At 55.5% G+C, this 24,079-nt stretch overlaps 9 protein-coding genes across 9 annotated transcripts; 4 read left to right on the top strand and 5 right to left on the bottom strand.

Annotated features, from left to right (window-relative positions):
• Nucleotides 1–3,119: 3,119 nt before the first annotated feature.
• Nucleotides 3,120–5,213, top strand: C8A04DRAFT_9228 (tRNA A64-2'-O-ribosylphosphate transferase; the record flags this gene model as incomplete). Its single annotated transcript, XM_062785407.1, has 5 exons — nt 3,120–3,336; nt 3,469–3,634; nt 3,807–3,841; nt 3,931–4,580; nt 4,629–5,213. 5 exons carry the CDS (start codon nt 3,120–3,122, stop codon nt 5,211–5,213), a joined length of 1,653 nt encoding a protein of 550 aa, XP_062640550.1.
• Nucleotides 5,214–5,378: 165 nt separating this feature from the next.
• C8A04DRAFT_24976 (HAD-like domain-containing protein) lies at nt 5,379–6,210 on the bottom strand (the record flags this gene model as incomplete). The annotated part of the gene is made up of 2 exons (XM_062779381.1): nt 5,379–6,110; nt 6,202–6,210. 2 exons carry the CDS (start codon nt 6,208–6,210, stop codon nt 5,379–5,381), a joined length of 741 nt encoding a protein of 246 aa, XP_062640549.1.
• A 1,459-nt stretch (nt 6,211–7,669) lies between these two features.
• C8A04DRAFT_9172 (uncharacterized protein) lies at nt 7,670–10,423 on the bottom strand (the record flags this gene model as incomplete). The annotated part of the gene is made up of 2 exons (XM_062785383.1): nt 7,670–8,820; nt 8,857–10,423. The coding sequence occupies 2 exons, from the start codon at nt 10,421–10,423 to the stop codon at nt 7,670–7,672; spliced, it is 2,718 nt and encodes a 905-aa protein (XP_062640548.1).
• Nucleotides 10,424–10,984: 561 nt separating this feature from the next.
• On the top strand, nt 10,985–11,336 carry C8A04DRAFT_24974 (uncharacterized protein; the record flags this gene model as incomplete). Its single annotated transcript, XM_062779380.1, has 3 exons — nt 10,985–11,020; nt 11,089–11,191; nt 11,257–11,336. 3 exons carry the CDS (start codon nt 10,985–10,987, stop codon nt 11,334–11,336), a joined length of 219 nt encoding a protein of 72 aa, XP_062640547.1.
• Nucleotides 11,337–11,632: 296 nt separating this feature from the next.
• C8A04DRAFT_34377 (thioredoxin-like protein) lies at nt 11,633–12,814 on the bottom strand (the record flags this gene model as incomplete). The annotated part of the gene is made up of 2 exons (XM_062782809.1): nt 11,633–12,219; nt 12,304–12,814. The coding sequence occupies 2 exons, from the start codon at nt 12,812–12,814 to the stop codon at nt 11,633–11,635; spliced, it is 1,098 nt and encodes a 365-aa protein (XP_062640546.1).
• A 596-nt stretch (nt 12,815–13,410) lies between these two features.
• C8A04DRAFT_24972 (ribosomal protein S14) lies at nt 13,411–13,865 on the top strand (the record flags this gene model as incomplete). Its single annotated transcript, XM_062779379.1, has 3 exons — nt 13,411–13,472; nt 13,644–13,743; nt 13,857–13,865. 3 exons carry the CDS (start codon nt 13,411–13,413, stop codon nt 13,863–13,865), a joined length of 171 nt encoding a protein of 56 aa, XP_062640545.1.
• A 1,282-nt stretch (nt 13,866–15,147) lies between these two features.
• On the bottom strand, nt 15,148–16,611 carry C8A04DRAFT_24971 (elongation factor Tu, mitochondrial; the record flags this gene model as incomplete). Its single annotated transcript, XM_062779378.1, has 3 exons — nt 15,148–16,281; nt 16,357–16,385; nt 16,440–16,611. The coding sequence occupies 3 exons, from the start codon at nt 16,609–16,611 to the stop codon at nt 15,148–15,150; spliced, it is 1,335 nt and encodes a 444-aa protein (XP_062640544.1).
• A 2,188-nt stretch (nt 16,612–18,799) lies between these two features.
• C8A04DRAFT_24970 (uncharacterized protein) lies at nt 18,800–20,309 on the top strand (the record flags this gene model as incomplete). The annotated part of the gene is made up of 5 exons (XM_062779377.1): nt 18,800–18,893; nt 18,968–19,260; nt 19,358–19,577; nt 19,832–19,939; nt 19,996–20,309. 5 exons carry the CDS (start codon nt 18,800–18,802, stop codon nt 20,307–20,309), a joined length of 1,029 nt encoding a protein of 342 aa, XP_062640543.1.
• Nucleotides 20,310–20,717: 408 nt separating this feature from the next.
• Nucleotides 20,718–22,836, bottom strand: C8A04DRAFT_24969 (ATP-NAD kinase-like domain-containing protein; the record flags this gene model as incomplete). The annotated part of the gene is made up of 3 exons (XM_062779376.1): nt 20,718–21,160; nt 21,230–22,640; nt 22,753–22,836. 3 exons carry the CDS (start codon nt 22,834–22,836, stop codon nt 20,718–20,720), a joined length of 1,938 nt encoding a protein of 645 aa, XP_062640542.1.
• Between the last annotated feature and the right edge of the window lie 1,243 nt (nt 22,837–24,079).

Here is a 24,079-nt window from a genome sequence, read left to right as displayed (position 1 = left end):
TCCGACCCGAACGTCGACCATGACGCAGAATGTTTGGAGAAGCCACTGTCCTGTGCTACCCACCCTCCTGCGAACTTTCCGTCAAGTCCTCTCCACCTCATCAACTTGCGGCCAGGTAATTTGCTCGACCCGTCACCCCGGGCGGGAGGTTCCCACCCATCTTTCCAAGTCGTACGACCCTGTCGAGCCTGTGCAACTGGCCGCCCGTTGATCCTGGCCTGTCAACGCCCAGCGCCGGCCTCATGTGCCGCTCCCTTGCGTGTCGGATCTGGACCCTCGCCGAAGGTCCTGCTCGGCATAGGCGGATTGGGCAATGGGGCCGTCTCATCATTTGAGAGGCCTCTCGCTCCTGAACATGATACTCACCGGCCGGGCCGTCGCCCGCCAACTCTATTATCAAACATGCAGCGGCGGGACCTGAGTGAGAGTCACAGCGCGGGGTCCAGGAAGCTATGGCCCCTTACGGACACAGTCCACCCACCCCTATCAGCCCTACGGGGCATCGACATTCTTTGGTTGTGGTCATCTGCGCTATGCGCGGTTGCTAGTGTACTCGCGCAATTGGCGGTTCACACTGGGGCCCCTTTCGGCGAGTCCCAAGCAGGCGATCTCTGCAGGCATGTCGCATTCCCCAGAGGCGGAAATCACACAGTCGTGTCGTTTGGATGTGGGTGCGGGAAGGATTGATGCTCGCAGTTGCGTTGTTCAGCCCTAAATGGCGCCAAGACTGATTGGCACACGCCCCAGCCGGCCGGGTCGGCCATGCCGTCTCACCTCTCGACCGGGAAATCACTCACAAAGGTGTGGTCGACAACGGGACACGCAAGTCGTCGTCGGGTTTTGTGTGTCTCCCCAGCCGGCCGGGAGCCGGAGGGCGATTGCGCCGTCGGGGTAACTCACTGAAACTTGATTCCTAAAACGATTTGCTCGCTTCCCTCGATCGAGAAAACGGGCGGCGCGGATCATGCCGCTGGGGCGCCGTGGGACCGGCAGGCAAGGACCAACAAGCAAACAAGCCACGGTTTGCGGACGTGGATCGTGATCCGGACAAGACCCGCAACTCACGTCCATGGACGGACGGTCGTTGCGGCTGCCCGTCACGACCACGGCGGCCTCTGTTTCTAGAACCCTCAAATGGGCTGCGCCACGATTCGATATGGGGAATCGGCATTGTTCCAATGGGAATAACTACTACATGTGCCGGAGAGAGGGAGAAGCGGTGAGAGCAGAGCTCTGGAAAACAGGCTCGAAAAGAGTGCGCCACGGCCGCTAACCAGGACAGGCTAGAAATATGTGGGGGCTTGTACATAGTACGGCGGTGTTTCGTAGCGGCTGTCCAAAACACTTTGATGATGCTCAGTTTGACCCTCAATTCTAGAATATTTCTAGACAGTTACCATTAAAAACCACCGTATCCTAGCGCAAAGAACGTTTCTCGCACGCACAACTTCGAACCCCCAACACGTGCAGTCAACTCAATTGATGCCAATTGAGACTTACAACATTTGAAAATTCCCCGCGTCGAATAAGTTATGCAGCAATAACAGATCAAATCGACAAATACCCCGTGTTATCCCACTAAGAGTATTCTGTCCTTTTTTTTTTTCTGAGCACATGATCTCCAACCAACGACGACATTCAGAATGTGGGGTTAAACTTTGCTGCAGCGTGGCTGTGCCGTCGTAGTTCCAACTTTCGTCACGTCCATCCAAGCAACTATCTCGACTTCTCTAACGAGAGTCTCGGCACCACTCGGGGTCCCCGAGCCGAGAAAGAGTCGATTGCAGGCATTGCCCACATTCCCCATTTGTTCCGGCACACATTCAACGAGAATTGGTAACGAGAATTACATCTCATAACTTTGCTCGACTACCTCGATTCAGAAACACCGCGGGGAACGGATATCGGCATTGGGAAGCTCACTGTTTACACAGCGCCGAGTTGCTCACACGATATGCATGCACCTCAAACGCAGGAAGCTGTGACATGATGCCACTTTAACCGTCCTCCAAAAGTCTCTGGCATATAACAGCCACAGATCCCCACCTTCCAACCCACAAGAAAGACCGGGGGAGGCTTGGTTTCTTCCTCACCGGTAGCCAAGCAGATTAGAGCACTAGCACAAGCGGTCGGCAGTGAGATCTTAGCGCGGGGGTTTTTTGTTATGGGCGGGCCGAATTTGTGTGACGCCGGATGGAGACCGCGGTAGGTACTTTACAAGGCTGACTGCGGATTTTACCCAGAATGGGCGGGAGATGCCTCGGAATGTGGGAGGGTGGACACCCACCTCACTTGCGAGATCTGTGAAGTTCTTGTTTCCGGACGGGGCACTGTGAGTTGGACTGTGGAGGTCTTTTTGTGCAAGACGACGTCCCGGGCACTGATTCCGGGTCTTCCGTTCGCGGCGTTGACTGATCTCGAGAGTCTCCCGTCTAGTTACCTAATTTGCCAAGTTATGCAACTCCACTCCAAAATAACATTCGTCTGACGAGAAGCTGCCCAAGAGAACGGAAGGAAATAATGAACCCCCCAAAACAGACACCGAGAATCAAGCAAAGACAACAAACACCCCTTTCTCAGAGCGTAGTACACGTGGACGAAGCTTTCCCTAGAGAGTTCTCTTGTGATTGACAGCCCTCAAACAAATTAGCATCCTCTTTTCTCTTTCGGGGTCACTTCAAGAACGCCATTGGCCGGTCCCTCGGTCCCCGTTCATTTCGGATGTCGGCGGGCTGGCTCCCGGGCCGGGCCTGGCGCTGCAAGTCATCCACCTGCCCTCCAGCCTTATGAGGAAAATCGGTGAAATCCCCACTAAAAGTTTAGCGCCCGAGCCGCCCAACCACAGCGGGCTTCAACCCCCAATTGGGAACCTCCAACTTTTCACGCTGAACCCTTTTCACACAGCAGTTACACGTACGCACCACATTCGACCTCCCTCCACGCCTAGTGTAGGTCAAACGCGCCGCAGAGAGACCCCATCCTAGCCTAGCCTAGCCCAGCCTAGTCCAGGAAGGATTCAGGATCTACCCCACGAATTCACACATTTTCCTCCCTACCCGCCCGTTCCGCTCAAGGTACATACACGTACATCCGGCGAGGCCTCCGGAACCACCTAACCTATGGCATCCCCGGACCCAACCCCGGCCCCAGCTCCGGCCCGGGCACCAACCCTCGACCAAATCATCTTCTCGTCCCCACAGGCCAACCACAACTTCTCGCGCATTCTGGGCTCGCTGAAACGCGCCAGTTTGTCTGTTACCAACCGGTTGTGGTCTATCCAGCAGGACGCGGCGTTTGTGGAGGGGGTGGCTGGTATTTTGAGGGGCGCTGGGGCGGGTGGTTGTGGGGGCGGTTTGGGGGCTTCTTCTGATGATGATGACTCTGAGTCTGCTTCTTCTGGGTTGGGGTTAGGGTCTGGTGAAGAGTTGGGTGAAGGTGATGGTGAAGGTGGTGGAAAGTTGGGACCAGGACTACCGCTGGTTGCGAACGAGCGATGCGGGAGCTGGTATATCGATCCAAAACGGAAGGCTGGGTCGGCGTACTTTAAGAGTACGGACGGGCATACCGGGCAGTGGAAGTTTAGTTTGAGGAGACTGAATTTGCATTTATTGGAGTTGATTGGGGAGAGGGGTGGGTGGGTTATTTTCTTTATTTTCTTCTTTTCCTCTGTCCCTTTTCCTTGTCTTTTGATGTTCCAGAAATTCGACGCGTATTACCCTCCTTCACTCCGCTCTACCCCCTCTTGTTCTGCCATGTACCCCTGAAGATATAAACCCCCAACTAACACCTCACTCTCCCACTCTCAGATGCATCATCGTCGACTCAACCCGCCGAGGCAAGCGTACGTCCCCTCAACCCCCCCCCCCCCCCCTTTTTTTTTTTTTTTTTTTCCAAACCTCACCAGCCCTAACACTCCCTCCCTCTCCCCAGGCATGCCCGACGCGCTAAGCAAAACCCTCCCCATCTGGTGCGCCGTCCTCAACCGCGCACTCTTCCCCTCGTTATCATCCTCTACCACCATGCACCACAACCTCCACACCCCACCGAACGTAGTCTCCCCCTCGGAATCCGCCCAAATCACCGCCCTCCTCCCCTCCTTCCTCGCCTCTTTCCTCTCCCTATCCCCCGACCTCGACACCCTCCGCGCGCAGCTCCGCGGCAAACCGCTGCGTCCGGTCTTTCTGACTCCCAATAACGACGGGGATATTTCTGGGTGTGATGATAGTTTGAACTGTGTAGCTGAGATGTTATCCCTTGCTGGTCATGCCGGCCAGGTTGATGACCATGACCAGGAAGCGGGGGGAGGCAGGGGGGGGTTTCATCCTATTATATGTCTCACTGCCTCGCGGCAACTCAAACCCCACAACACCGATAATAGTTGGGATGACGATAACGGTACAGAAATCGGCCCCTCAGCAGGGGGTTACGTCCAAGGAGCAGGAGACGACACAGAGAACTGGGCGCATGGGCTGACAGCGGATCTGTTTTGGCGGAATAAAGATCTGTTGCTTGCGGCGCGGGGGGAGGGGGAGGTGGTGGGTGTTATTGAGGATATTGTGAGGAGGGAGGAGGAAGGGCGGGTACGGAGGATGAGGATGGGGCCGCTGAGAGGAGGAGATGATGAAAAGGGGGGTGGTGGGGATCGGAGTGGGTGTTTGGGGGAGGAAGTGAAGGAGGCTGTGAAGGGGAATGGGAGGTTGTTTGTGGGGGTGTTGGGGGCGGATGTTGGGGGTGGTGAGGAGGAGAAGATGGCGTGTGTAGTGAAGTTGATACCTAAGGTCACGCCCAAAGAGGGATGGAGAAAAGGGAAGCGGTGTTTGGAGGTTGGCATTGGGAAAGGAAGGGCCGCGGGCCGGATACTGCGGGATGCGCTGCCGGAGATCTGCGAGTTTGTGCTGGCATACCTTCGGCAGACACCCGACCAGGCCGAGGTCACTCCCTCTTCCGTTGATTCCGTCGACAACGACAAGAAAAAGGTGGCGGTGCTGTGCGAGTCGGGCAAGGATCTGTCGGTGGGTGTGGTCCTGGCCGTGTACTGCTGGTGTTTTGACGACGATGGGAAGATCCGGCCGGATGATGGCAAGGAGGTGTCGTTTAACAAGGCGGCTATCCGGGTCCGGTTGAGTCGGATTGTCACTACGCGGCCCGAGGCGAATCCTAGCCGGGCGACATTGCAGAGCGTCAACAGTTTCCTCATGGACTGGAGGAAATAGCAGAGAGTAAGCAGACTGAAAAAACAAATGAAGAAATTCAATCCCATTAAACCCCCAACTCGTCGCTAAGTCTATATCATGATGCTTGTAACCAATGCCTTCTTCTGTATCAGAGTTGACCCCACCCAAACTAAGCCAAAAATGCCTCTCCCTCTCAAACCAGGTCTAGATCTCACCACGGTCAATCTTGGCCAGGGCCTCCTCGAACTTGCTCCAGTCATCAATGACGATAACAGCACCCGCCTCGGTGAGCACCTTGACCATCTTCTCGCGCTCCGCCTCCTTGTAAGGGCCGACATAGCCAATGACCTTAAGGCCGGCGCGGGTACCACTAAGGGTCCCGCTCTTGCTGTCTTCCACAGCGACACACTCCTCCGCCTTCTTGCCCAGCTTCTCCATAGCATGCAGGTAAATAGCCGGGTCGGGCTTGCTAGTAGGCTTAGGCAGACTAGTAGCAGCAGAAAAGATGTCCTTGCCAAAGTACTTGGCCTGGCCGACCTTGTCCACACTCGCCTGCACACGGCGCAGAGCCGACGAGCTAACAACAGCAAGCTTGTACTGGCCGGAGGCAGCCAGCTTCTCCAGCACGCCGTCAACGTTGGGCACCGACACGAGCTTGGCCTTGAGCTTGGCGATGACGACGTCCTCTTCGCGGCGCACGTAGTCGTTGAGCTCGTCGTCGGTCATCGAGAAGCCGTAGCGCTGCTGCAGCGAGACCATCATGCCGCGGAAGTTTTGCCCGACGAACTCGACGATCAGCGACTCGCCTGTGAAGGGCTTCTCGAGGGCCACATTCTTGGACGCCGCGATCTCGTTGATCAGGTCGGCGCAGCCTTCGAAGGCGAGGTCCTCGGACAGGACGAGGGTGTTGTCGCAGTCGAGGAGGAGGGTGTTGATCTAAGTAAAAGGTTTTGTTAGTTGGGATAATAAAATGGATTGGCGACAATTACACAAGTAACTGTTTGGAGGGGTCCTGGCGACGACTAACCTTGCCCATTGTGACGGTTGGAGGAAGTTTGTTGATTATGAGGTTTGGTGCAGTTTCGAAACGGTAGTTCCGACAATGGGTTTTCTGGACGTTTTGGGAATTACAAGTGTTGTTTGTCTGGGGAAGATAGTCACAAAAAGGAGAAAAAGAAGAAGAAGAAGGAGAGAAAATCAAGTCCTTCCCCAGTCCGAGACAACACCCATAAAATAAATACCTCTCTTCCCGGCTCCTCCTCCCATCGTAACCGACGGGGATACACTACAAACTTACCAGGTGGCCTTCACCCGGGATGGAAAGGACCCCTCTCTCTTCGGCTGTGCCTGGAAGGCAACGCATGCGAAACCAACAAAAAAACCCGAACTGCCCCGCGGCGGGCAGGTAACCTGGAACTCCCTAGCCGTTCACCTCAAACCCCTCTGCCCCTCCATCATCATCATCCACAGAGCCCGTCTGAAAACTGTCGCCCAATAGGGAGCCGCCGTCGTTGAGGCAATGTCGTCATGGTGGGGCGGGTCCCCTGGAGAAACCTTGAAACGGGCCGCATGGCAGGCCCTGGCTTCGGTGCTTTGCAGCTGTGGGTTGCTGTGCCAAGGCGCCGCCCGGTTTTAGCGATTGAAGTGCTGCTAGACGTTCGCCTGTGTGCCGTGTGAGCCGATGATCTTTTTTTTCATGTGTCTATTCTCGGTTGAGAATAAAAGGCGCAAACAGAGGGAGTGAAGAGGAAAAGGAAAGAATCGGCAAATTGATATTGTTGGCCATGCACGACTCCCGAATTGGTCGTGGAATGGACCTTGAATCTGACATGAAAAACAGGGGCATTGTCCGCTCGGCGAGAGTGGGGTCCAAACGGTTTGGTGTTGGTGTTGGTGTTGGTCCCTCGAAACATCCAACAGGAACATCATCCACGCCGCAAATCCCGACTGCGCACCGGGTACGGCCAGGCAAGCCAGGGTCTGAGTGGCTTCCATGGCGGTGGAAAAGATCTAGATCGTACGATCAGTCTGGGGCTGGGGGCGATCATCTATGTTTATCTTGACTCGGGATTGGGAATAATTGCATTTCAAAAATGTGGAGGAAATCCTGGAGGGACGGACATACGGAGAAAACAGGTGAAAGTCTTCCACCTTTATGTATCGTAAATGAGAAACAGTGATTTGTGGTGGCAATCGAGGCTCCTTCGTACTATGATGATAAATTCCAAGTTTATTACTCACATTTTAAACGACTTACAGCGGATTCCCATCGACTAAGGGCTGGACGATGGGACACAAGGTTGACATGGCAAACACACTGCTCGTAGGTTTTAGCTTTTTGTGAACAATGGTTATAATAGGAAATTTCCAGTACAAACAATTATATCATTAGTTATCCGCTATCAAGCAATCGAATCCCACAAGCCTTGGCTCCCAAGATGCAGAATGCCTGTAAGAGCATACTTGCATCCCAGCCATTCCATGTAGACCCCCCCTCACAAAGGCGGCAACTCCTCCCTACAAATCGGACACTGCAATTTATACCGAAACCAGCCCTCCAAACACTTAGTATGAAAGATATGCCGGCACGGCGTGACCATATACGCCCGACGCGCCAGCACACCGACCAGCCCGCCCGCAGCCGCAGGGTCTTTGGCATTGGCCCTTACCACCGGAACCTCCAGCACCTCGGTGCAGATGGCACAGTCGACTTCGCGGACAACCATGCCGTGACGGCTGAGCTCCTTCTCCCGTTCTCTCTTGCCCGTGCCTGTGAGGCCGGCGGTACTGGAGGTGTTGGACCAGCTTCTGGCGCGGTGCTTGCCGCCGCTGGCATGGTCATGGCCATGGTCGTCGTTGTCGTCGTCAGTATCGTCGTCATCGTCCCCAACAGCCGACATACTCGTCAACGACGACACCAACCCAATCGGCAACCCCCCCGCCTCCACATCCCCCTCCCTCAACACAGGATGATACTCCCACACATCCGGCATCCACCGCGACGGCAAACCAAACCGCGGTCCCAACACATCCTGCACAGCCAGCACCACCAGCTGACACCACACCCACGCGACCAACACCAAAAACGCAACTGGGTCGGTGTCAACAAACAGGACGTTATCCGTGTCCAGATAGAAATACGCAAAGGGGACGAGTCTCAAAACAGACTGGCCGACCATGAAGCGCCAGGCGAAGGCACGACGGCTGTTGCGCCAGACGTTGCGGCGGATTTGGGGCGTCCAGAGGGAGAGGTAGGTGAAGGCGAGGAGGTGGAAGAAGAGGGAGCGGGCGTGGGGTGGCCAGGAGAGGGACATGGTTGTTAGGAGGAGGATGCCGATGCCGAGGAGGACGAAGGTGCCTGTCATGGAGGCGAAGGTGCCGACGCGCGGGGCGTTGGTCATGGCGGTGTTGGGGTTGGGTGTGGTGATCGGGAGGGGAAGGGCGGCTGCGCCCGCGGCGATGTTGTTGTTGACGTTGATGTTGTTGTTGATGTTGCTGTTTGCGGTGTTCTCGGCGATCTCAGCGTCTATGTCTTGGTCGGAAGGGATGATGATGGGTGGAGTAGGGGGCCGAGCGGGAGTGGTGGTGATTGTAGGAACCGGTGGGTTACCCGGGGGAGTGGCCGTGGTTGAGGTAGGTACGGATGCTGTAACAGCAGCAGTTGCACTAGCAGCTGGAGGACTCGGGGCGTTTCGGGAGGGCGCAGTAGCGTTGTTGCGCGTCTGTTCGCGCCGTCGTTCTGGTTCTTGATGTTTATAAATCTCAGACAAGAACCCCGCGCCGATCGCCATGGACATGAACGCGGCGAATGTCAAGATGAGCGCGGGCAGAAACGTGTTGGTCGCCGAGAGACTCCACGCCGACGAGCACGCAAAGACCAGACCATCCGCTAGCAACATCATACCCGCTGTCTGGAAGCTGATACGCCCAAGCGTCGAGGGGGTGTTCGACTCCTTCATCTGCCCCTTGAGCAGCCAAAGCTGCGCCATCAAGACGGCCGCGAACGCAAACATCCACGATTTCGTGCGTGAGAGCAGCACCTCCGATTTGACACCCACCAAGTGGTGGCCCTCCACCCAGGGGAACAGCGGCGGGCCCTTGGACTCGAGGTAGTATCCGCAGTCGGGAGACCAAGCGACAAGGGACATGCGCAAATCCGGGTTGCCTCGTAGCGGTGCGCCCGTGGGAAAGCGGAGTTCCTCCTCGAGCTGGTCAACAACCGGCACTAACTGATCGCCCAAGCCATCCTCCCCAATGATAAGCGGATCCAGCGGGTGTAACTGCAGGTACATGATGTACTCGCAGCGCGGGAACGGGACCGAAACCTCCTCCTCGACCACCGGCGTCCAGGGGTTGCTAGCGTCCGCAAACCTGCTCCGTTCCTTCTTGTCCAGTACCTCACCCACGGTCTTGTTAAGCAACCGCTGGCCGGACTGGTAGAACTCCACGCTCGGAACCAAGTGCGGCAGTCCAAAGATGCCCGCAAACTTTTCCGTCGTCGTCGTCAACAAAATCGACCCCTGCGCCGGCCAATGCACACCATGAAGTCGCACAGCAAAGCTCGACACCGCGTGGTCCTCATCCTGGATATTCGCCACAGCCGAGATCTCTCTCGCCGTATCACCCGCCGACGGCTGCAAACCCTCCGCAGGCTCCTCCTCGTAGACCTCATCCCCCGCGTCCTCCGTAAGCCGCAACAAAACCGTCCCATGCAACCCCGTCACATTCCACCCCCAATCCACATTCTCGTCCACCACCCAATGCACACCAGGCGCAATCGCACTCAAATTATACCCCCCGGCATGCTTCGTCCCAGACCCTTCCCTCCGCACCCACTTCCCATGCACCGTGCCCGTGGCATTCTGCCACGTCTTCCGCACCGGCCCATGTTCCCAATCCGCAGCCCCTTTCGGCGACGGCGGATACGCATGCCGACTCCACTGCCGCGACCGGTCCTTAAAATACGCCAGGTCGTCCCAGCCGTACCCGTCCGCCTCGCGGAACCCGGTCAGGTTCAGGTACCGCGGCGCCTGCCAGGGCGGGAGACCGTCCTTGGCCGTGCCGGGGGCAAAGTCCCCCCATTTGGTGCTGTTGAGGACGCCGTGGGCGGCGCGGAATCGGCTGAGGCGGTTGGAGCTGAAGAAGGGGGCTGTGATGAGGCCTGTGGCGTCGTTGCGGGAGAGGATGGTCATGAGGAGGATGAAGAGGAGGAGCCATATTCGCGCGTTTTCGCGGGTTATGGATGGCATGGTGGTAGTAGGTGGTTGGAGGGTGATTGCATTACTGATTAGTTAGATGGAGGTGGTGAGGATTAGTTATGGGCGGAATGGGTTGGTCATGTCGAGATATCGATGTGGCCGCAATATGGCTCCCAAATCGGGGAATTTAGGCCCCACGACTACCTCATCGATTTTTGCCTCTGGCACTTCGCTTCAGCCGGTGTTTATTGAAGATATGATAGATTTTAGATCAGTAGGTGGTGCGATTTTTGTTTAGGCCATAGGTGGTTTGTAAAACAAGCTTCGCTGTTGGGTTTTCGATGCCGAGAAAAGAAGTGCTTCGTGTCTTTGAAATTGTCGCCTGGAGGTTTGAGTGAAGCTCACGTCACTTACATGTACCGTGCGAACTGTGCGTGGTTGTGAACTCTGCACGGTACGATGTTTTAGCGCCAACCCCAAGCGCTATGGTCTCCCCTGGACTTGGGGTCTCTTCATCACCAAAGGCATCCAGCTATCAAAAAAAACATCTGCAACTAGCCAAACTCAGTACATTCCCGCTTCAAGGTTTATGTGATCCAGAAATTTTCAACAATGTCTTCCAAAGACGACTCTTCGTCGCAGACAGCCGTAAGTTAAAACCATCCTTGCTCGCTTTCAACCCGGAAATGAACACCCGCACTAACCCTCGAAACTAGGCTCACAACGATGCTCGTGGAGAGCTGACGGCCCAGGTCGAGGACCTCCTGGGCACCCTTTCTAATAAGTTTGCTACTGTGTCCAGCGAGATCTTCGCGAAGAGTAGGTTCCCTTGCTTACTTCTGTTTCCAAACTCCTTCGTTGTTGGGCGCAACTGACAGCAGCAGTGGATGAAATGTCTCGACGACTGGATAACCTGGAGGCCCAGTTGATTGCAAATAAAGATAAGGGCTCCGGGTCCAAGTAACTTGAGTTGATGGTCTCATTCTATGAAGAAAGCGGGGGTTTTGCTGGAGTACGGAGTTGAGCATGCATAGGTTCTAGGCGATATCCAAACCATCACAGCTCAAGTTTAGCCTGGAGGGTGTCATGGGTTATACCACTCATCACTCATTGATTGATCCATAATAAACTATATCCCCAGATACATCATCATGTTCTATGAACAGGCGTTGTCCATGCATTGCTGGTTCTACCAACATAATTCTTCTACCAACACCCCGCTGCATTAACATCCCTGTTTATCTCCGTGGGTTGCTTAGTTTACAGCTCCTCCTTCTGCTCCTCCACCTTGAACTTGCGAAGCACGTTGGTCTTGACAATCAGCTCATCCAGCTTAGTCGGCGCCAACCCACCCTTCTTGATGATGCCCTCCAGGCGCGAGAGCTCCTTAGCAACAAACTCCTCGCTCTTGCTAAGCTTGTCAAACACGCGCAAGTAGTACTCCGCATACTTGGCTTGCACCTTATCCGTAAGGGCCGCAGCGGCCTTCTTAGCCTCAGCCGCGACCTCGGCCAGCGCGGTGCCGCCAACCAGCTGGGACACGATGGTGTCTAGCGACTCGACAGTACCGGCCGTGGCATCGAGACCACCGCCCGCGGCACGGTGGGTGCCGGTCTTTTCGTTGAGGAAGGTAACGAAGGCATCCTCGGACCGGCCGCCGCTGTAGTCCTCCGGGTCGGTGGTGCCGGCGGGGAAGAACTTGATGGTCGGGTATCCCGTGACGCCGTATTCGGCCGCGGTGGCCTTGCCGTTCGCGGCATCGGCATCAACCTTGGCGATCACCACGTTGTCCTCGGTGGAGAAGGTGTCCGCGAGCGACTCCCAGATGGGCGCAAGGTTCTTGCAGTCTACAGGAGATCCATGTTAGTATTAACCAATAATAAGGCTCTCCAAAAACAGGGAGCAGGAGAGGGGGAGGGAGAACGACGTACGTCCACACCACGGAGCGGTGAATGCCACGAGAACGCTCTTGTCGCCGCCAATCTCGTTCTTGAAAGTCGAGTCCGTCAGCATAACCACGCTGCTGGGCTTCTCCGCCTTCTTCCTGGGCCGGATGCCCGTCTTATCGGTGATGAAGCTGGACAGCGCCTCCAGGTCCCGTCCGCCACTGTAATCCGTCGGGGTATCGCTCTTGCCATCGAAAAACTTCAACGTCGGGAAGCCCTGCACGCCAAACCGCTTGCCGAGATCCCGCTCGGCGTCGGCGTCGACCTTGGCGATCTGGACCTTGTCGCTGAACTCGAAGGCCGTGGCGAGCTCCTCGTACACGGGGGCCAGGTTCTTGCAGTGGCCGCACCACGGGGCGAAGAACTCGACGAGCGTCGGCTTGCCGGACTTGAGGACTACTTTGTCAAAGTTGTCGGGGATGAGGTCGAGGACGGCTGACTTGGCGGCGGCTGCGGCCGCGAGGCTGGCGAGCACGAAGCTCTTAAGGAGCACCATGGTGATGTAGTTATCTAACCACGGTCGAAGTCTGTGGTTATGTGGGCAAGAAGTTGGAAGTAGTTGAGGTCAAGAAGGGTCAATGCGTCTTCTTGAAGGAAAGAGGGGAAAACTGAACAAAAAAGCAACGAAAAGAGAAACCCCTGTTTCGTCTGGATGGAACAGACGGTGTGGCAAAGGCAGGATGATGCTTTGAAATCGCCGCCAAAGATGCCAGTTTGCGCCCTTGTGTTGGCTGACCGTTCAGAGCTACCCCTGTTGCGGCGCTGCAGCATGTTGTCACCGTGCAACCAGCGTTCCATCGACACTGTCTCCAGCTGGAACTCGAGCCCCACATCCCGACGACGAGGCCGCACCAGCCACACTAGGGCGCCACACTTTACCAGATCAGCCACCAACCGGCAAACCCTTCCGCACACAAAAAAGTCTCCGCCAAAATCGGCCCCAGCTCCATTTGGGGAATTTGAAATTTCGACCGACCACTTCCCGCGACGACCAGCCGAACCTCCGCCCAACGCCCTCACCGGATTCACTCCCGACCGCTTCTTTTCGTAAAGCACGAAACCTTTTTCTCAAGAAAAAAAGAAACCGTCAACATGGCTCACGAATCTGTCTGGAACTCGCGCCCGCGCACCTATGGCAAGGGCTCCCGCTCTTGGTAGGCCATCACCGAATCTCCACTGCAGTTTTGGGAAGAGGGGAAGGGAGAAGGGAGAAGCATGTTGGAGGGATATTCATGGAAGAAAGAGGGGGGATTTCATCAATGGGGTTGTGATGATGTTGTTTTTATAAGAAGGACAGAATTGCTGACGGATTTTTCTCCCAACAGCCGCGTCTGCACCCACCAGGCCGGTCTCATCCGCAAGTACGGCCTCAACATCTGCCGTCAATGCTTCCGTGAGAAGGCTGCCGACATCGGTTTCGTCAAGGTATGCCGCACGACTCCATACGCTGCAGTACTAGGGGAAATATCCCCTGTTCCACGCCCGCGATACCCATCCTCGCCTCGAAGTCTCACCATCTAACCACAATCTCTCTATAGTACCGGTAAACGCATCACCACAGCCAGGAAGTCGAGTTGGGATGGGCTGGAAGTAGTGGGTTAGGCAGGGTGGCGGTGGATGGATGAGAGGAAGCCGGATGGTCGTTTTGGACGGATGGACCGGGCGGTGTTTTAACTTGGTTTGTTCTTTTACAACAAAACGAGAGAGAGAAAGACCAAATTTCCGAACCGAACAACGAAACCACGGCATTGGCGCATGGGATAAACGGGTTAGGGAGCCAAATGGAATTGGGGAAAGACAAAAAATCCCAAATGTTCACTCAACTTTGGGAAACTACCTTTCCACAGATGGGAGTTGCCCTTTCAAAGGGTAGTGTGGCTTTTTGGGCGGGTGAAGTTCATTCATGGAGCCGGGGACAAGTACTTTTCCCGTACTTGTTTTCGGCCTTTGATTTGCGTGCCTCGAGGCAAAAGGGGCAATGCAACAGCGAATCCGCAAATCCATCCACTATACACTCACTCTCCCTATCTCTAGGCCCTTTATACGTCTCATCTGTCCCGTTGGTATGGGTATCTCAGAACCCTGCAGGGCAGATTGTAATGGATTGAACCCCCGGCCAAACTTCCAGTCTCTCGTCAGGTTGTCATCCCATGATATTAGTAGATGACAAACAAGCGTAAGTCCATGTAAATGTAAGCGAAGGATTATCCACATCCACCCAATGTAAACCACAGGTTCAAAACATCGTCATGCATCATTATATTGCCGTGTAAATCTCTATTCTACAGGGTTCAACAAAAAAGACAACTCTCGAAGCGGAAGAGGGGAGATCAGCGTGTCCAGAGCGGGTCGAGTCAAGCACCAGCACCATCAACCAGTACCACCACACCAGCAGCAGCACCAGAACGGGTACCATGAAGCAGTCACCTGCTCTATCCCAAGGCGCCTTGCAAAAAAGAAAAAATACAACATAAATGATTGTACAGTGAAGTTTTTGTTGGCTTCTCGACTCCGCAGCGCCGGCCCGCCCCGCAAAAATGAGGGGGTGTTTTTTGGTTGTTGTTTTTTTGTTTCCTTAAAACCGCCCGCCTCTTCTCGCTCCGGTCTGGTCTATATCCATCATCCTGTGTGCAATGCCGCCGCCCCGTTTCCGCCCTCCCACCCCCACCGCGCCGCTTTTTTGACCCCCCGTCATCACAATCGTACAGTAACTGTCGTAGCAGCAAAACCTTTTATTTTCCTCCCACTCATCGGGTTTGGGTGGCTAAGCCGGCTGGGTTGGTTGGCTGGTTGGCTGGCCGGTTTCAGATGGCTAGCTTGAGGGTTTGTTTACTCGATGATACGGGTAACCAGCCCAGTGCCAACGGTGCGGCCACCCTCGCGGATGGTGATGCGCATACCCGCCTCGATGGCGATGGGGTGGTGGATCTCGGCGACCATCTCGACGTTGTCGCCGGGCATGACCATCTTGTCGTGGGCATCGGCGGTGCCCTCGGGGAAAGTGAGCGTGCAGGCCTCGTCGGCGGAGCGGATGAACATCTGGGGGCGGTAGTTTTGCTGGAAGCCGGTGTGGCGGCCGCCTTCCTCCTTGGTCAGCGCGTAGAGCGAAACAAGGAACTTCTTGTGGGCCTTGACGGTGCCGGGGGCGGCAACGACCATGCCACGGCGGACATCCTCGCGGCGGATACCACGGAGGAGGAGACCCGAGTTGTCACCAGCGCGCGACTCCTCGCACGACTTCTTGAAGGTCTCGATATCGGTGACCTTGGTCTTGATGACCTCGGTGGCCTTGCCGATAATCTCGACGTCGGCATCCCGCTTCAGGGTACCACGCTCGACACGGCCCGACACGACGGTACCACGGCCACCGATCGAGAAGACGTCCTCGACGGAGAGAAGGAAGGGCTTGTCGGTCTCACGCTCGGGGGTGGGGATCCACTCGTCGACGGCCTTCATCAGCTCGTCGATCTTCTCCACACCGATTTCGGGGCGCTTGTTCTCGAGGGCGCACAAGGCGGAACCAAGGACGACAGGGGTGTTGTCACCGTCGAAGCCGTACGAAGTGAGCAGCTCACGCATCTCCATCTCGACAAGTTCCAACATCTCGGCATCCTCGAGGGCGTCGACCTTGTTGACGAACACGACGATCTTCTGGACACCGACCTGGCGGGCCAGGAGCAAGTGCTCACGGGTCTGGGGCATCTGACCATCGGAGGCGGCGACGACAATGATCGCACCGTCCATGGAGGCGGCACCAGTAATCATGTTCTTGATGTAATCGGCGTGACCGGGGCAGTCGACGTGGGAGTAGTGCCTGTTCTCGGTGGCGTACTCGATGTGGGAAGTCGAGATGGTGATACCACGCTTGCGCTCCTCGGGAGCCTTGTCGATAGAGCCATAGTCGAGGTAGTTAGCAAGGCCTTTGTCGGCTTGCCTCTTGGTGATGGCGGCGGAAAGGGTTGTCTGCAATGGCCAAAGTTAGTTCCCTGCATCGAGGCATGGGTCGTCTCAAGGTAATATCTTTTTCGGTTTGCGGACCTTTCCGTGATCGACGTGACCAATTGTGCCTGAAAATCCATGTCAGCGGTCGAATACCGGCGGGAGAGCCCACAATGGCGTACCGATGTTGACGTGAGGCTTGTTGCGCTCGAAGACGGCGGCGTATGTGCGGGCGAAGTTGAGCACCGGGGTCCTTGTCTCGCGCTGGAGCGACACCAGCGGGCTCTGGGTCTGGCGGAGTGAAAGGCGCGCCGTCCGCAGAAGCGGTGCAAAAGTCCGCAGCGAAGCAGGCATCTTGAATATCGCTCGCAGAAACACTGAACGAGTGAAAGGGGCGGAGATGCGGGAATCAACAGTCAAAGAGCTGCTGTTGGACGAACTCGGCACAACTTGGAGCGGAAAATTTGGCTCTCCAAAAGTCGGGTGTGGCCGCACGGACCATAATGCGTCTTGTGCGGGCCAAGCTCGATGGAGGGGTTGTGCAGTGAGCTCACGTGCTTGCGCGCTTGGTGGGGGAATAGAAATCATTTATCGCGTTCCTCCATCAATCATAACCAATTCTCAAAAACCCAGCCGAATCGTTGATTTCTTTGTGAACCTATGGGAACATGCACTCGTTCTAACTGCCCATGTTATCCGGTACTGCCAAAATCGCAAACGTTCCAAACACAAGACCTACAGCATTGTTGAGACAAACAGTGCCAATCGACTTGCGTTTTCATCTCGCCTTACCCTCAGATGATGTATCGGCTCCGAGGGGCCAAAAATAACTTTTGCAGGATGAATTTACCCGATAGCATAGGGTTCTTTTGACGACAAGATTACTCGGCGACTTCTACCCCGGCTAAGACTACCTGCTACGGGACGATCTTGAGGATCGTGTTGGCGGCCGTTGGGCAGGGCATCCTAGGACTCGGTCCAAGTTCAAATATCTCAGCTGGGGAGCTGTCTAGCTTGCGAGTTTATAAAAAATGCTCCTCGACTTGAACTAGGGAATAGACTCGAAGCGCCATTCGACCACAACCCTGAGACCAAAAGCTTAACATATGCCGAGGCCTCGTGGGCGTGCGCAGACTCATAACCGCCCCCCTGTCGTTGTTTCGACAAGGGGCTTGAGCTTGAGGGTAGGATTCGGCACATGTAGGTCTGGACCTCTACCATTTTCACAAACGACCGCCCGCAACCTCTTCTGTGGATAGTAGAGGCTCTCACTACCCAGCAAGCGACAAGACGGACACTTATTGTCGGCTTCTTAGCTCTTTTCAAGGGATAAGATCCAGCCTTGGGGTGGACTGTCCGTGAAACCAACCACACCGAACTGAAGGAGACCCCTTAACCTCGTCACCCTTATCTGCTCGGTCACATCAAATCTCACGACTGCGATTTTGAGCTCGATCCATTCCGTCGTAGTTGAGTCGGAGCTCAAACGACAACGGAGCCCGAGATCTGCGGCTCGTGCTGAGACGAAGCCTTGTTGTGTGCAGGGCATAGATACACTTGGCGGAGCACTTGGCGGATGGCGATAAACGTCGCTCAGACCAGTGCTTCATACCCTTGCCTGCACGCGACCTGCGTCCGTACCGTGTAAACAACCGATTCTCGGAATCTCGTTGGCCAAGGAAGCTTGGGAAGCTTGACGAAGAGATCTCTCAATCAAGCCGGCGCCTGAGCGCAGTCCAGATCCAGGAAGTCGGGCGGGTTGTCCTCTTCTTGGCTCGACCACTTGGAACGGCCAATCGGCTTGGCAGAGTCTCATGTACGATTGAGCCGCGATCGACCGTCTTCAACCCTCCCCCTTTTGGGACTCCTGTGGAAGCGCCAGGGCATGTTTACGCGTGACGGGACGGCACACTCTATTGCCGGGGGTCGTTGCATTTTCGTCGTGTTCTCGTCTGAACTTTCCCGACATGGGGTTCGCTCACACATTCCACCCCACGACGCACTACCCACCACCCCGACGACGACCCCGGAAAGGCGAGGACGCAGACACTTGGTCGCGCAGTTGCCGGCACCTATTATTGGCCCGCACCGGGCAGTGTCACGTCCGTTTCAACACCTTAAAGTTCATCGTCTGCCCTTCTCCTGCCAAGGCGAGCCTGACTTCTCCGTGAAGCAGGCATAGGCTTGGCGACTTGGGGAAGTGAAGGAGATGAGAGAAGACGAGAAGAAGGGAGGCTGGGCGTGGACGGACGGTATGGGGGTTGAAGGTCAACGCCATGGACCCAGTCTAGGTATATAGATCTATGGGTGCAAGTTTCCGTCTTGTTTTACTTCTCCCTTCCTTTCCCTCCCATGAGCTGTGCTCTCTAGTATTCGTCCGACGTTGCGGTTTCGTTTCTCTTTTTTTATTATTTTCTTTCGTTGTTCACTTCCCCCGCTGGTCGTCGTCGCTGGTCGCTTTTACTGGTTGTATTATTTAATATACCCTCTCTTTTACGAACCCCCCTTACGAAACCCACGGGCAAGCCCAGCTCTATCCAAGATGGTCCGGTACGCCATTGTAGCCTTTGCCGGTCTGGCCGCGGCGTTGCCGCTCAATATCAACCTCGGCGCCTACTCGCCGGCCCTAGTTGTTGGTACGTCATAGTCCCCCCCCCTCACCTACCAACACATACACACACACGAGTCCAGATCACTGACAAGCCCACAGGTGATGGTGAAATCAGCTTTGGAGGTAGGCAGGACGTGTCGAACTTGATCACCGCGCTCGAAGGCGCTGCGGTTAACGCTGCCGCAGGCGCGGCCAACAACAACAATAACGCCGCTGCCGCTGGTGCCAATGCTGCTGCTGCCGCTGCCGACACGAATGCGGGTGCTGGGACTGGCGCGGGCCAGGGAGCCCCAACGATTGTTGATACCAACAACAATGGAGTAGCGGCGCCCACGCCTGTCATTGAGGGCGCAGCCACCAACGCGGCTGCGGATCCAGCTCTTGCTGAGCAGGTCAGTCTCCTTACCTAGCTTCCATGACCTCAGCTATCCCCAGCTTTGATATCGACCATAAGCTAACCTCAGCCCATCCCTTCATCGCCCATCACAGGCCCAACAAATAGCCGGTCTCCAAGGCCTAGGCAAAGCCATCGCGCCACGCATCGACAACACCGCCGGGACCGAGGCCGCAGCGAAGCAAAAGCGCGACCTAGCCGGCTTCGACCGGGCCCTCACATTCGCCGAGGCAGCGCTTGTCAAGGGCCCCAAGGTCGAGCTCGGCACCGGCGCCGAAGGCTCCGGCGTGGGCATCATTGTCGATCACTCGACGGGTATGTCCGGTCCATCTTCCCGCGGCGGCTCCGGATAAAACCTCCCTCCGACCTGACCTACCTGACTTTGATCGTGTGTTTTGTGTGATACCAGCGGCAGCGGAGGCCCGGCAGCTTTTCGCTTTCTCTCTCTCTCTCTCTCTCTCTATCTTCCCCATTCAGCCCCTACCCCCCTTCCCACAACGATACATACAAACAGACAGTGACATCCCCCACGAATCCTATTATGAGAAACTAACACACCGATTTCACAGCCGGTGAAGGCGCCCGCGTCGCCAAACGCTCCACCACCACCGCCACTACCACCCCCCGGCGTCGTGCCAAGGTCACCACCATGTTTGTCCGCCGCGGCGTTCCCGCTTGTGTGTCCCTCACCCCCCTCAGATTATTTCAAGAAAAAGGTTCTAACAAAAACCAGCCCTAAACAGCCACTCCGAAGCCGCTGCCGCCGCAGCAGCAGCAGCCGTCCTAGCCGCTCGCTCGCCCTCCTCCTCTCCCGAGGATAATAACGCCCCCTTTGTTACCAGGTCCACTCCTGCTACTGCTACCACTATGGAGAAGGCCAAGGCCAAGCGTGATGTAGCCAGTGGCAGTGCTGGCGGTGCGTTTGACGAGGTGAACCTTAATGTGGACGGTGACGCGGGCGTTACCATGACTTTTGTGGAGAGTTTCGAGGATGATAACCAAGGGGATCAAGCTGACGGGGTTGATGAGGTTGATGTGGAGGAGTAAGGAGGCAATGGGTTAATGGGTTATGAAGGGGTGTTTGATATGAAACTACGATACAGTGCGGGAGGTATGGATGAGACCAGCAACGTGGAATTGAGTCGGCGTTTGGCGTTGTTGTCTCTGAGTGGCTTATTTTTTGTATTAGTCGATCGATCGAGAGCGGAATATAAAATTCAGAAAATCATAAGGGGCGTCTTTCCGTGGATTTGAGAAAGGGTTGGTTTTGTCTTATCTTTTTGAGGGAGATATTCACACTATAGCTCCCAAATGAATAATCTCAAATTGACTGTACCTTCAAATCAATGGCGATGTTAACGGCCAAGCTCAGGACGATGCCAGCAACGCTTCGCAGTATCAGTACATACACATAGTTACAGCCCTCTTCCCAGAGATTTCCCCCGATGGGACCTACTACTTCCACTCCTTATAAGCCTTCTGCCTCTGCCTCGAATTCCACGCCAACTTCGCACTAATACTATTAATCCAATCCTCACTCCTCCTCCCACTCGGCTGCACACACGCAAACGGATACCGACTCGCGCTCACCGTGACATAATCCCCCGGCCGCAACTCCACCCTCTCCCGCCCATCAAAACTCGCCCACGAACTGGCGCGGGCATCGTAGGGTACGCCGATGCGCAGAACGATGGTGTCGGGCAGGATGACGGGGCGGAAGGATAATGTGTGCGCGCAGATGGCGGCGACCAGCATGACGGGGTTTTCCGGGTGGCAGAGGGAACCGCCTGCGGCGAGGTTGTAGGCGGTTGAGCCCGTGGGGGTGCTGACGCAGACGCCGTCGGCCGAGACGGAGGTGAAGTGCTCGTCGTCGCCGAAGATGTCGACGTTGCTCATTGCTATACATGTAAGTTGGGGTTGATGTTGGGGTTAGGGGTAATTTAGAGATAGGTATGGGAGTGACTTACTCGGATTCGGCCCACGATCAACAACAACCTCATTAAGCACCTCATACGTCCCATCCGGCCGATGGGTATGCTCATCATCCTTCTCCTCGCCAATCAACTCCTCCACCAAATCCCGCACCGGCGACGTCTCCTCCTCCTCCCCCTTCCCCCCTTCAACAACCTTCCTCTCCTGACTCCTCATAACAGTCGCTTCAAACCTCAACCTCAAACTAACCGTCACTCCATCCTGAAACGCCCCCGTGAGTGTCTTCTGATAATCCTCAAAATCAAACTTGGTCAAAAACCCCAGACTACCCAGCGCAAAACTCAGCACGGGCGGCACGATACGCTGGAATAGCCAGCTGGCGTATAGCACGGTGCCGTCGCCGCCGAGGGTGATGACGAAGTCGAAGGTGTGTGGGCGGGACCGGCAGATGGCTTCGTCCCAGTAGCGGAGGCGTTTGGGGAGGTTGTCGGCTTCTTCCTGTGCCTGCGCCTTTTCCTGCTCGCTGAGCTCGCTGGGCTCGGCGGAAGAGAGATAATCCCGACGAAGCTCCTCAATCAAACCCGGTGCGTCAAACTTCTTGTTATCCCGCAGTTCACGATCAACATAGATAGTATACCGCACATCACGATGGCGATCAAGCAACCATCGGGATAACTCGCGGGTCTTGGTGATAAGGGTCGGGTCGTAGATTTTGGTCAGCAGGAAAATGGTCTTGACGCGGAAGCGCAGCCGCATGGAGCCCAGGCGACGGCTGAGCTCGCGCACGCCCCAGGCCATCTCGCTTAGTTGCTGTTTGGTGAGGAGTCGCGAGTTGGGGGCGTCGACGGAGGCGGAGCGCCGGTCGAGTTGGGAAGGTGTGCGGGAGAGCGTGCCGACCATGGAGCGTCGCCATTGTTTTTCGTCGAGCTGGCCGGGGCCGGGGGTTGAGGTGTTGCTGTGGGTATTGTTTGCTGCGGTGCTTGGGCTGACATGGTTGTCGTCGTTAGGGGTGTAGTCCTCCTCGCCTTCAAGTTCATACCCATCACTGCCAACGCGCGAGTCTCGGATCACAGTCGCGTAGGGTTGCAATCCATCATCAGAATCCTCCCGGCCCAGGTCTTTGGCCTTCCCGGCCTTGGGATCAAGAGGCCGATCTGACCCGGCCTCACCGGACACATCCTCAGCCTCGCAAGCAGCAAACCCGACCTTGGGTTGGTGTACCTGGGTGGTTCCACCATGGTGGCCCTCCAGGTCTCCATCCTGCTCTGCCTCATTCCCACCATGCAAATGCGACTTGATCTTCCGCTGGTTGGCCAAGAACTGGTGGACCAGACACTCTGTCCTGCGGCGTCCCGGCGGTGGTGCACGACGGAGATGCGGGGGGACGGCGTCCTCAGAGACCAGGGAGCTCTTGCGGCGGTAGGGGTTGGAGTCGTCAAAGACAACCTGTGCAGCAAGCAAATATCCTAGGATTAGTAACCCAGTCTCGGAGTCTCGGAGTGAAGAAACGTGTTATGAGGAAGTAAGGCAGTGCTATGCTGCTGTGTAACAAACATACCTCAACGGCGTTCCGGTCCTCGTCACTGACGGACGAGCGGCGGTCGTCAAAGGAGACACGCTTGGGCGAGGCTGATTCGGACATGGCTGTCTGTCGGAGGTCTATTTCCTCCGAGATATCGAAAAGAAAGGTGAGTTGAGATACAACGACCTGTCACCAAATGGTACTGTAATTGTAATGTAACGGCCAATGGTTATGGTATGGTTACGCAATTCAGTCACCCAACGCCTTCGTAGCTGTGCAACGTCTTAGGCGTGGGCAAGACAGCAGGACAATGCATTCCGAGCATCCGAGGTGTTGTGCCGCTGCTGCTGGTCCGGTAAAAGAAGGCCCGGTGTCCATTACTCATTTCATGCATTCCCTGTGACATTGAGATGCATGGGTGATGTTTGGGGTGTACCTTTGGGGTCGCGTTCACTGCGTCATAGCGGGGTAGCTACAGTTGGACTGAGCCCCGCACTCCCTTACCTGTGTTTTTTACCTGTCACTTCACGGCCTGCTGTCTTGGATTGACTTTTGGAAGAGAAAGGGGTGAAACAATGGAAGATATATTGAAGTTCTTTGGGGTAAAGTGGTTCATGCACAATAACTCATCCTTATTGTCTCTTATCTACAATTGAGGTGGTGTCGTGAGATGTTGAGCTATGTGAAGTTTATCATTAAGAACTTAATAGTTCTTTTTCTTTGAGATAAAATAGAATAAACAAGCAACCTATGTAACCACCCCAAAGCTAAGTCAAAGAGGTGGAGGTAAAGACGAGAAAAAGAACAAAACTACGAAGTAAGAAATATAAAATTAGAAGAGAAAACAAGTACAGCCCCTTTTCCTAGCCCTCCTCTTCAACCACACAAGACAAATATCTCATCTGAATCAACTTCTCCTCTCAGCAGTAGACAAACCGGTATGTACTTAGTACTACAACCTCGGAGTCCGGAACTGAATCCTCTTTCCCCCACGAAACACAATTCCATACACAGCCAGGCTGACTGCATATCCAGGTTTCATCCACGGAACTATCTGTCTCCCTCACTCAACCAAGTCGAAAGCTTGATACCGTGGCCATTACTCCCCCCAAGGCCCTTACCTTAGTTAGGCCTGCCCACCACCTATCTATCTGTCTCACCCACACTTCACACACGGCTTCACACACGCCACAAATGCAAGTAAGCAAGGACCTCAGACCGGACGGGAGACGAAATATTGAACGACTAGGCATCCCTTGGGCTGCACATATGCCGTAACCAACCTGTCCCAGCCCAGCCAGCCACTAACCCCTCCCCAGAGACGCTGAACCACCAAACCATCAAGTTAAGTTACTCCTTGATT

This window comes from Dichotomopilus funicola, assembly GCF_033296635.1.
Source record: "Dichotomopilus funicola strain CBS 141.50 unplaced genomic scaffold C8A04scaffold_4, whole genome shotgun sequence".
Taxonomy (NCBI): domain Eukaryota; kingdom Fungi; phylum Ascomycota; class Sordariomycetes; order Sordariales; family Chaetomiaceae; genus Dichotomopilus; species Dichotomopilus funicola.
The sequence above is the reverse complement of the archived record's forward strand: the minus strand, read 5'-3'. Positions and strand labels throughout refer to the sequence as shown.